Raw genomic sequence first — 12,212 nt, forward strand, 5'->3', positions numbered from 1 at the left:
TTCTCTTAAAGACACAGTGAACGTTTCTTTGTGAGGTCATGCGACGGTGTGATGTCATCACTCCTCCAGGCTGCCGTCGCTGAGCAGGAAATGAGGTCTGACCAGCGACAGCATGGGGCCCCTCGGGGCCCCGGCCAGACAGTACGCCTCGTCCGGCCCGACGCCCCGAGACCGCAGCGTCCTCAGCGCGGCGCAGCAGCTCTCTCTGCCGCCGCGCGCCGTCACCATGACGAAGCTGAGCGGGCTGTCGACCATGCCGAACCTCCGCCGCATCTCACCGAGCCGAGCCGACAAACTCTGCAAAAGGAGAGAGACAGTGAACGCAACCTCCAGGTCAGAGCAGAGGACGACCAGACAAGGCCGTTTTATTTGTATCGCCCGTTTTTACAAACAGTTTGTCTCAAAGGGCTTCACATCCCATCATAACAACATCCTCTGCCCTTTGACCCTCACATCCACTGAGGAAAAACTCCATGGAAAACCCTTTTAAAGGACAATTCCAGGCGAATTCAACTCGGGGGTGTATGTTCCTATCATTTTAGGTCTAAAAGAAGGAATGTGAATATTTTCAGTTTAGTTGCTCCGGTTTTGCGGTAGTTGTGTCTGTCCCCGCATCGCCACGGCAGCAATGAATGGGAGCGGATGTAAGTTCCGCTGTTTAGGCTGTTTACATCCCTCAAAGCCGCAATGTTTTTCCACAGACAGCGTCAGATGGCGACTCAAACATGCACCGAGAAGTTTATTTACTTCAAGCAAGCAAAATGTTTGTAAAACTAGATCTAATTCAAAGTCTCCCGGAGTCTCGAGTTGATGCGTGTGGTGTGTTCAGGTGCAGTAGGAGCTACTGTTTGTGTCATAAACACAGGAATACAAACTCTTGACTTGCTTCAAGTGTACATTTTTTTCCACAGACAGCATCAGGTGGCGACTCAAACATGCACTGATAAGTTTTTTTTACTTGAAGCAAGTCAAGAGTTGATATTCCTCACCTGGAAAAAAAATTACAGCTTTGAGGGCTGTAAACAGCCTAAGCAGCAGAACTTGCATCTGCTCCCATTCATTGCTGCCGTGGCGATGCGGGGACAGACACAACTACCACAAAACAGGAGCAATTAAACTGCAAATCTTCACATTCCTTCTTTTAGACCTAAAATGATAGGAACATACACCCCCGAGTTGAATTCACCTGGAATTGTCCTTTAAAAGGGAAAAACTGGAGAAACCTCAGAGTGAGCAACAGAGGAGGGATCCCTCCCCCAGGACAGGCAGTAGATGTCGTATACAGACAAGTTTATACTGTATACAAACAGTTTATAACATGGAATATGGGAAAGGTTAACAAGAGCTGATGAAAGAGGCAGCTGGCGGCGGCGGCGGCGAGTAGCTACCTGAGCGGCCCGTTGACACGCCGACGCCGGGCTGACGTCGGGCTGGACGACCGCGTCGCCACAGAATAAAACTCTGAGCTGCTCAGACGAACAGGAAGCCGTCTGCTGGTCCAACAGCGCCGAGAGGACGCCTGGACCGAGGACAAGGAGGATTCACCTTCTGACACCACACTCACCAATACACCGTCAATACATGATTAGAGCTGCAACAATGAATCAACTAATCGAACAATAATTGATCATTAAATTAATCATCAACTTTTTTGATAATCGAATAATCGGATGGGTAGTTTTTTTTAAAGGGATAGTTCAACATTTGGCAAATTCGCCCATTGCCATAACCCCTATAGTCATAGCAGTAGGTTTGTTACCTTTAATTGTTGGTGCAAGCTATTTTTAGAACGGCGGAGCAGAGCCGTGAGCTGCTCAGAGCTACGCTACGGAGGCTCATGGGATTTCTTGGTTTCCCTCATCAAACTCATCAAATACACAATCCAACAACTCCACAACGCTCTGGTGGACAAGTTGTGACCTGCACATTCACCACGCTATGAGATAATAACAGAACGTTATGAGACAGAGTTGTTTTAGAGGGAAATTCAGAGACTGCTTGATGAAAAACTGTCCCTGAAGGCAACGTGCATCCGCGGTTTTGCATTTGCCTCGAAAACAACTCCGCACTGACAATTAAAGGTAACAAACCTACTGCTAATAAGGGATTATGGCAATGGGCCAATTTGCCAAAATGTTGAACTGTCCCTTTAAGAGAAAAAAAGTCCAAGTTCTTTGATTTCAGCTTCTTAAATGTGAATATTTCTGGTTTATTTGTTCCTTTATGACAATAGCAAACAATAAACTGAGTCTCTCTTTGGTTTGTGAAGAAAACAAGACATTTGAGGACGTCGTCTTGTGGTTTGGGAAACACTGATTTGGCATTTTTTAACATTTTATTGACCAAACAACTAATCGATTAATCGTTTAAAATAATCAACAGATTAATCGATGACGAAAATAATCATTAGTTGCAGCCCTATACACGATCAATCCATTAGCAATATGTTAGCAATGGAGGGGAACTTCATCATATTTTAAGTTTTAATCATCCTGCTGTGAAAACGTGGCGTCGTCGTGGTGACGTCGTCGTGGTGATGAAGAAGAGACGAAGCCTCCTCACCTTTCTGCGACGCCTGCGACGCCTCGTCTCTGTCCGTCGTCAGGAACAGCTGCACGTTGTTGTCCAGCAAACAGTCGGTGAAATCCTCCTCAGCCGAGAAACAGAAGCTGCCGACGTCCAGACCTGCAGCAGAGCGACGGTGACCATGACGATGATGATGATGATGATGTCACAACAGGAAGTGAACACTGACCCGTCACTGATCGGATAAACTCTTAAAAAGTTAAATTACCGTAGCGTCTGGTGCTGCTGATGATGCGGGAGCTCTGCTGCTGCTGCTGCGCATCAGTGGTCACCATGACGACGTCAAACAGCAGCGTCTCCGTGGGATTCGCCTCCAGCAGACGCTGATTCACTCTCTGCAGAGCCTGATGGGAAACAAAGTCCAGCCCTTCATGTGTCGTCTTCAAAACAACAGCTCACACATTGTTCCCTCTGTTGTCGGGGACTATTTTCTGTGGCGGATTAATTCACATTTGGTGAAATTTAGGTGAGATTCGGTGAGATCAACTTCAGAAACTGAGGAATTTTGGTTATTTATCTATTTATTGACTCGTTATTTATTCGACTGTGATTGTTACAATGTGGTGGTGCTTATAACCTCCTGTTGTCCTACTGGGTCAAGGAAGGAAGGACGAAGGGAAAGATGGGAGGAAAGAAGGAAGGGAAAAATGAAAGAAAGATAGATGGAGGAAGGGAACAGATTGGGTCAATTGGGTCAAAAAGGAAGAAAGAAGTAAGGACGAAGGGAAAGAAGGAAGGAAGGAAGGAAGGAAGGAAAAAAAGATAGAGGGAGGGAACAGATCAGGTCAAAGAAGGGAGGAGATGGATGGATGAAGGGAAAGAAGGGAGGAAGGAAGGACGGAAAAAAGGAAAGGAGAAATGAAAGAAAGATAGATGGAGGAAGGGAACAGATTGGGTCAATTGGGACAAAAAGGAAGGAATAAGTAAGGACGAAGGGAAGGAAGGAAGGAAGGAAGGAAAAGGAAAGGGAAAAAAGAAGGAAGGAAAAAAAGATGGAGGGAGGGAACAGATTAGGTCAAAGAAGGGAGGAGATGGATGAAGGGAAAGAAGGGAGGAAGGAAGGACGGAAAAATGAAAGAAAGATAGATGGAGGAAGGGAACAGATTGGGTCAATTGGGTCAAAAAGGAAGAAAGAAATGAGGACGAAGGGAAGGAAGGAAGGAAGGAAGGAAGGAAGGAAAAGGGAAGGGAAAAAGGAAGGAAGGAAAAAAGATGGAGGGAGGGAACAGATTAGGTCAAAAATGGGAGGAGATGGATGGATGAAGGGAAAGAAGGGAGGAAGGAAGGACGGAAAAAAGGAAAGGAAAAAGGATTGTGGAAAGAAGGAAGGAAAGAAAGATGGAGGGAGGGAACAGATTGGTTCAATTTGAAACCAGAAAGACAACAGGAGGGTTAAAATACATAATGTGTAATAAATACTGTGGTATTTCAATAATAAAACTGTAACATTCCCAGAATAACTTTAATATTTTGAGATAATGTAGTTGTACTTTGAGAATAAAGTTGTAGCATTTTATGCTGAAAAAATATAATTTAAAAGGAGGAAGTTAAAATATCTGAGGAATAAAGTTGTATTTCTGGACTCGTAACATTTCCTGAACAAAGTCACAAGAATAAATTCATAATTAAAGGATAAACAAAAGAAATGAAGGAATAAAATCCGAGAATTTCAGAAATAATGCGGCTGTAATTCAAGGACAAAGTCGTAGTGTTTCAGGAATAATGTAGTTGTACTTTGTATTTTAAAGAGTTTTTTTCTTTTATTAAAATACTTTTTTTAGGGGAAAAATTATAATATTTATAGTTGTAACATTTCTAGAATAAAATTAGCGGATACGAATATTCTGGAGATAAAATTGATTATCTATTCTTGTCAACAAAGTTCATATCTTGATACCACAGCTCACAAACCAATAATAATATTCATCATTTATGGACAAACTGAGGCGTCACCAGTACACGGTCTGTATGACGCTGCAGTTTCTCCGTCTCTAGTGAAAACTCTCTCTTATCTGTATAGAAAGAGAAGTGGAGGCTACTTGGTTATTACATGAGCTGCTCAGTGTTTTCCAGGTCTTGTCTATTTTTATGCGCTTGTCGTCTGTAATGAGAAACCTCAGACGACTCAGTGAAGGTTTAAATCGTTCACCTCCTGCTCCTCGGAGAAGCAGCTGACGCCTCACGTTCACATCGACGTGTCACTGAGTTTATATCATAGTTCAACCTGAAGGAGGAGGTGAAGAAGGTAGAGAGAGAGAGATAGATAGATAGATAGATAGATAGATAGATAGATAGATAGATAGATAGATAGATAGATAGATAGATAGATAGATAGATAGTTAGATAGATAGAACGATAGATAGAACGATAGATAGAACGATAGAACGATAGAACGATAGAACGATAGATAGATAGATAGATAGATAGATAGATAGATAGATAGATAGATAGATAGATAGATAGATAGAACGATAGATAGAACGATAGAACGATAGATAGATAGATAGATAGATAGATAGATAGATAGATAGATAGATAGTTAGATAGATATATAGATAGATAGATAGATAGATAGAAACGATAGATAGATAGAACGATAGATAGAACGATAGATAGAACGATAGATAGAACGATAGATAGATAGATAGATAGATAGATAGATAGATAGATAGATAGATAGATAGATAGATAGATAGATAGATAGATAGATAGATAGATAGATAGATAGTGTTGAGGCTCTTGTGAAACGTCTAAAATTTAAAACAGACAGGAAGTAGGAAGAGGAGTGAGGAAACATCTGGGAACGTCTCTTCAAATCTTATTTCTTCTCGATCATCTGGATTTAGTTCTGTCTGAGAAGCTGCTTGACTCAGAGTGTGAGTTTAGAGTTGGAGAGTTGTATTTATTTTATGTTTTTCTATGAATGTAAAGTGTTTAATCATCATATTGCTGAAAAAAGAGACAGTTTTCATTGTGCAACGAGTTCAGTTTCACTACAGCTGAGTGAAAATCTGACAGTTCATAGATGCTGTTGTATTAAATAGTTGAACAGCAGTGAGATCGATGATGAAATAAACACATTAACTCCTCCACACACCTGCAGCAGCGGGAAGGCCACGCCCTCTTCGTACGCCTCTTCACCATCGGCTCCACCTTCGAACACCGACCGAGACGTCACGGCAACGACCACCGCACGATCAGCATCTTTCTGCAGAAGAAACACAGGACACGAGTTATATACGTATAGTGATAGGAAATGTAAATCATATTATTGGATATTGATTATTGATCCGTTCCATAATGTGACAGTGAAGGTGAAATGAGCATCAGTACAGTTTCATCTTGTCTTGACCTACAAAAACACATCAAATATGTTGATATGTTGTTTTTATTATTGTGTGTCGATAAAAACAAGTTTCTTATGTGCTGATAATATTTTATATTTATATTATCAGATAAATTGTGAAGTCAAGACTTTTAGGTTTAATTGTAATAGAGTATAAAGTACCAGAAATTGGAAATACAGAACTAACATGGACATGATTTTTTTATTTATTAATTTGTTTCATTCATTCATTGAAGAAATAAAATAAAGAGTTTAACCAGAGACCTTCTATTTGTTTGACACAAAAAAATAATGCAACTTCTGAATGAAAGGGGGCAGAAAAGCAAACGGACCTTTTAGACATCATTATAAAACATTTTAACTTCTGTTTTCTAAATCATAAAAATATAAAAAAAATATATAATTCTGCTTCGTTTTCTCTCAGTCTTTGCAGAAACTGACCTGAATTTCAGCCTCTTATTCATCGATCCGGATCTCCACTAGAAAACGTGCAAGTTCACATTTACGTCACTAATCTGCGACAGAAGTGTCACAGGTAAATAAATGATTATGGGTGTTTAGAAATAATTAGGTCCCGCTCCTCAAATCGGCGTAGGCTACATTATATAATCTATGCATTTATATTTTAATATTTTAATCACTTTCTAATCTCTCCCGGTCTGATGGAACTTGTGCAAGATGAATCAGTTTGGATTTTAGTGCAACGTGTGGCTGCATGGATTTTATTTCTGTGCCGAATTGAACATAAGTCACTCACGTCTCAAACTATGAGCTTTAATTGATGTTTGCTTCAAAAAGGAACATTATTATACTTAAAATAATGATTATTTAAACGGAGTCTGGTGCACAACTCTGATAAACAGCCTCACTCCTCTGGTTTCTGTCGGAGTTCTTCTGCAGATGTGTGAAATTCAGATTTGTGGGTTTGTGGGTGTGAGACAGCCCATAATAACCTGCCTCAGCCCCAGGTGAGTCTCTCTTAAAGCAGAAGTGAGTGATCCGGTCGTTTTCGCTAATGCTGCGTTCCAGGCAGGCTTTTGAAATCGTAAATTACAGCTTCAAGTCACAACTTACGACTTTGTAGCGTTCCAGGCAACCCACTCGTGTTTTTCCGACCTGTTTTACCGGTGAAAGTCACTATAACGGCCACTCGTAACTTCCGACCGGTGAACTCGTACCAGATCGAACTGGTACCACTTCACGGTCGGAAAAATACGAGTTTCCTTGAACGCACCATAACAGTCCTCGTCCCTATGTCGCCACATTCACGGCGTCCCTTGGCTGCACACACAGCCCTGCATGCCGTTCTCTCTCCTCATTGGATAAAAACTGTAGGATACGATAAATGTTTTCTCCTCGGCTCAGAGCAGAGCAGAGTGACTGAGAGACCCGTGTTTCAGACCAAACACTCTATGTAAGTGATTGCTGTCGGGAGATATAACTATTTAAGACTTATATTAACACAAATATATCACTCACTTCTGCTTTAACTTACCTGCTTCACGTCCGTGTTCTGCACCGTGGAAACCATGTCAGCTGCGGCGCCTTCACGGCCTCGACAGGTTAAAGTTTCTTTATCTTTACCTGTTCACGGACACAACGACCCCGTCACCACAGCAACAACAGCAGCAGCAGCAGCAACTGTCTGTCAGGCCCAATTCCAATCCGACCCCTCACGGACTCACTGACTTAGAGGCGCGTTCACGGGAGGAAGTCCGTGAGTGTGTGAGGGCTGTTCCATTGTCAGATCATCAAGTCAGTGAGTCAGTGAATGAGCCCTTACTGCCCCCTTACCGTAAGTCAGCACCGATGCTGACTTTGGGTAGGGGAATTACCCACAGTTCATAGCGTTGTGAAGTCAAACCATAACACATGGGATGCCGTCGGAACGCAAGTGTTAAAAAAAGAAAGAAATTAACACAAGTAGTCAGAGAGAGCTCCGCCAGTCTCTTTATTGTTAATGGACAGGAGCCAAAAAAAAGGAATAAATAAAAAGAAAAGAAGAAGTTTACTGTCAGTGTTAACGTGCAGTTTGTGATTATTGATGATGATTTGATCAGATCTGATCCAGGAATATTTTGTTTTGAGTCCGCCTCCCTCGCACACCTTGTGCGTATTGAAAGTACAGTAAATTATCGGTCCAAGGGCGGAGTTAAAAACATTTTGTTGTCAAGGTAACGTGTCGTGAGAGTGGGTAAGTGCTGTTCCATTCATGTTTACAGCATCTGGACCCTCACACACTCTCACACTCTGTCACTTAGAGCTGACGTCACTTCAGTCAGTGAGGGTTCAGGGCTTGAGTCTTTAGGGAACGGATTGGAATTGGGGGTCAAAGTTCCCCCAGAAACACTCAACTCTTTAGTTCACTTCCGCTTTTCTGACGTGTGTGACGTAGCCGACCGCTTTAATGCTGCGTTCAAGACAACTCGGAACTGGGAACTCTTTCCCGACCTCCTACTTGAAAACGTGAAATTGAACGCCACCACGCCACCTCATGTCGGAGCTTCATCCATCCACTCGGGAAAAGTCAGAAGGAAAAAAAAATCTAGCACGTTTTCTCTGAGAATCAGTTGTCTTCTTTACAAAAATAAACAGTTGGAGATGTTTTGGACATTAGAGAATCATCACAACAAGAAAAAAAAGTGTTTGTTTCTGTGGCGGGGAGAGCTAGGCGCTCTGCGATCGGATAGTAGGGGAGAGTGGGGTGATTTGTGCCATGGGGCAAGTAGTTCCACCCCTGTTATCTAGAAAACCATAGAAGAAGCTGGTCATGTGACCACATATTTTTGAAGGGCATCCATTTCACTCATCCTATCAAGAAGGGAGACACATGGCTTGAGAAGAAAGCACATTTATGTTCAAAAAACAAGTTTTTGCCCTCCAAAGTAAAATTTCTATGATCAAGGTTTTTTGATTGCCGTGTTTGAACAATTATAGATCACTTTGAAAACAGTTCACACATGTATTAGTGCTTTAAACACAAAGTTTATACTGTTTATAGACTATTGTACACACTGAACAGGGCTCAGGAATAACTTTTTTGACTAGGAGCACAGTGGCCCCTAACTTAAAATCTTAGGAGCGCAAGCAGAAAATTTAGGGGTGCACACCGAAATCAACTTGCAAAGTAAATTTTCACATTTCCTTTAATTTTCACTGTATTACTGATAAATACTGCATAAATGCAGAAACTATAATGTTTTAAATTCACATTTTATTGTGAAACAGTTTAAATATTGAAAATATAAAGTTAATGTTTAGGCTACACTGACCAATAACAGAACAAGTAGACACACTACTTGTGGTAATTAAACTCATCCTAGAATCCCCCCCCCCACCTTGGGGGATAAGGTGCCTGTGTAGGCCGGCCCTCGTTGGCCTCCTTGTCTGTTGATCCTGACTGATAATTATGTAACATTACGACACATGAAGCAAATACTTGGAACTACTTGTGCTTTTGAAATCACTCCGCCCAGCAGCCAAAACAACTCGTACCTGCTGTCACCTGCTACAGTCAGACTTGCCAAATAAAAAACATGGTCTTCAACATGAGTTCAAGTTTATTTTATATTTTATTGTGTCAGCTTGAAACCATACAACCATGTAGTGTAGTCGAACAGGAATGTGCACGGCCAATCAAATCCCAAACAATCCATGAACCAATCAATGATCACTAATAAACGAAAATGAAGTCCTGAGTGTTAATTGGCTCCATTTTCCAAGAAACAGCAGTTAGGTAATAATTATAGAAATATATAATAAAAAACAATCAGTCTCAAAGTGAAGATAAATTTAAATCTACAAACGTCATGAACTCAGCGTCATGGTAACAGAAAAAATCATTAGCTGGTAGGATTAGTAGCTGATGGTTTTTGTGCTGCTCTACATCAGCAGGAAATGTCCATTACACATAAAACTGATTCAAATTGTTTCATTTAATTCAGTAAAACCACAAAGAAAAATAAATCACATGTAATTCATTATATTCAGCGTCTCTACAACATTATGTTTGTTTCCAGTTGTGTTTCTTGTTGTGTCTGTTTACCTGTGACCAGCTCACAAACAGCCTGTAAAGTTGAACATGAACAGTGAATTTGTTTAAAATGTGTTTTTCTCCTCAGTGACGCTGGCGGCTCAGAGACTTTTAGCTTGGTGATATTAGACCTCGTCCTTCATCAGCAGCTGAGTAAAAGTCACCGTGGTTTTTGTCCTGTAATAATCGACGCTTCCATCTTTAAAGGAAGAGGAAGAAGTTTACAAGAATCATTGAGAAGAGTTTAAAAAATCCACTGATTTAATCCATGAATGTGACAACGTAAGTGAGAGACAGAGACAGACATGTAGAGACTGAACTGTCTGTTCAACAGTGAGAAGGTTTCTGTGACAGGAGGAGACTCTGATTCACTCAACACAGAGACACTGAGGAACCAGACGACCAGAGTGTAAACCCAGGATACAGAGGTTGAGTGAAGGTGGTGTTGAAGGTGTAGAGGTGGATCAGTGAGTCACAGGAGACTCTGTAGAAGGACAGAGAGCCAGCAGGACAGTCCACATACACTGCTACTCTGTTAGAGACAGAGGAGGAGGAGGAGGAGGAGGAGGAGGAGGAGGAGGAGGAGGAGGAGGAGGAGGAGGAGGTGATGTCTGTCTGTCTGCCATTGTGCCAGACGAAGTAACGACCATTAAAGCAGTCCAGACTCCAGGACTGATCGTTCCATCCAAACCAACAGTCTCTACTGTGTCCTTTCCTGCTGATTCCTCTGTAACTCACTGATATATCAACATACCAGTCAGACCAGTTGAACACAGCAGCTGAGGCCAGTGGTCAAATCTGTCTGGATGATCAGGATATGACTGATCCTCCTCCACACGTGTCGCCTTCCTGTTGCTGTCAGACAGTTTGATCTTTGTGTGCACTGTGTTTGTGTCGATTGTGAGTCGACAGGAATCTGATGGAGAGAACAAGACACAGCTGCAGTTATTGATCATGTGATCAGTTATTGACTGTTTGATGAAGACTCATGACGTCAGTGATGTGACAGTGTGAAGATGGTTGAATGTGCTGCTCAGAGTAAAAACACACTAACACTTCCTCAGAACGAATGTGACTCCAGCAGGCTCCACCCTGAAAGGAGGAGGGGGGTCAGAGCAGCACGTTCTCTGTCAGCATGCACACATGGACATTACATGGCTCTCACACACACACTGTTTTATCACTGTGTTCACATGGAGGCTGGTATGTATGGATGAACACTGAGCACAGAGAAGAAGGAGCTGGAGTCTTGATCTAGTGATGTTATGTATGTTAGAGCTCAGTGAAACAGTGAGTTTAGTGAGAAACACTGAGTGTGAACACAACTTGTGTTTGTTTGAAGAAAACTCCCCAGGAAGCTGAAGAATGAGGCTGTGAGCAGGTTTCCACAGGAGCCACAGCAGCAGTGAGTGGATGAAGGAGCTCTAATAGAAACCATCTGATCACAGTGACAGGACGGATCAGGATCTCATGATCAATGACTCTGTTCTTCTCTGCTCTTCACACAGATCAGCTGCAACACACTGACTCACTGAGATCAGTCACATCATGTGGAACAAAGCAGCCGTCCTCAGGACCAGTCCTGAGCTCCATCAAACCTGTCCACACATTTTTACTGGACTTGAAGTCAGAGTCCAGAGGAAGCAGAGAAACTGTAGAGCAGAGAGAACCAGGCTCAGCTCAGAGCACATGGACTCAGACAGGAAGTGAAGCTCCAGCTGCTGGAGACTTTCATTAAGGAGCCACTTTGTGTCTTCATCTGATCTGGAGTCAGACGTGTTTGAGCAGCACACACACAGTCTGAAAACAGTTGTTTGATCACACACACATTCAGCCACAAACACTGATTATTACACTGTTCACTACACTCACTCTCTTCTGATTGACAGCTCCAGGCCTCTGGACAGTGATGACATCTGGATGTCACATTTGTGATTTACTGTCTCCTCAACACAACAACAGATCTCATCAGAACAAGATCAGGATCTCAGAGAGACTGAGCTGATTATTGATCATCAATATCTGAACAGACAGAGAGGGTTGGAGATTCTGGAAAAACAGTTCTAGTGGGCCACATTTTGAAAATACAAAGTCAAAAGTCCCAGCCCCTTTCCTCAGACTTCTCTCTGAAGCCACGCCTTCACCTTTCTGCAGACCTGGGTGAAGACTGTGATCGCACATGCGAGAGGAGGGAGAGAGGGAGAAACGGCAGCTTGATTGGGCGTAGGCAGAACCAGACATGAAGGC

At 42.3% G+C, this 12,212-nt stretch overlaps 1 protein-coding gene across 1 annotated transcript; it reads right to left on the reverse strand.

The window, feature by feature from the left end:
- Positions 1–57: 57 nt before the first annotated feature.
- Positions 58–7,570, reverse strand: LOC310987926 (cytosolic 5'-nucleotidase 1A-like; the record flags this gene model as incomplete). Its single annotated transcript, XM_083974395.1, has 6 exons — positions 7,428–7,570; positions 5,684–5,794; positions 2,795–2,930; positions 2,563–2,685; positions 1,389–1,519; positions 58–297 (listed from the first exon to the last, which is right to left on the reverse strand). Exons 1-6 carry the CDS (start codon positions 7,461–7,463, stop codon positions 58–60), a joined length of 777 nt encoding a protein of 258 aa, XP_083830521.1. The 5' UTR covers positions 7,464–7,570.
- Between the last annotated feature and the right edge of the window lie 4,642 nt (positions 7,571–12,212).

This window comes from Trachurus trachurus, assembly GCF_905171665.1.
Source record: "Trachurus trachurus genome assembly, chromosome: 6".
Taxonomy (NCBI): Eukaryota; Metazoa; Chordata; class Actinopteri; order Carangiformes; family Carangidae; genus Trachurus; species Trachurus trachurus.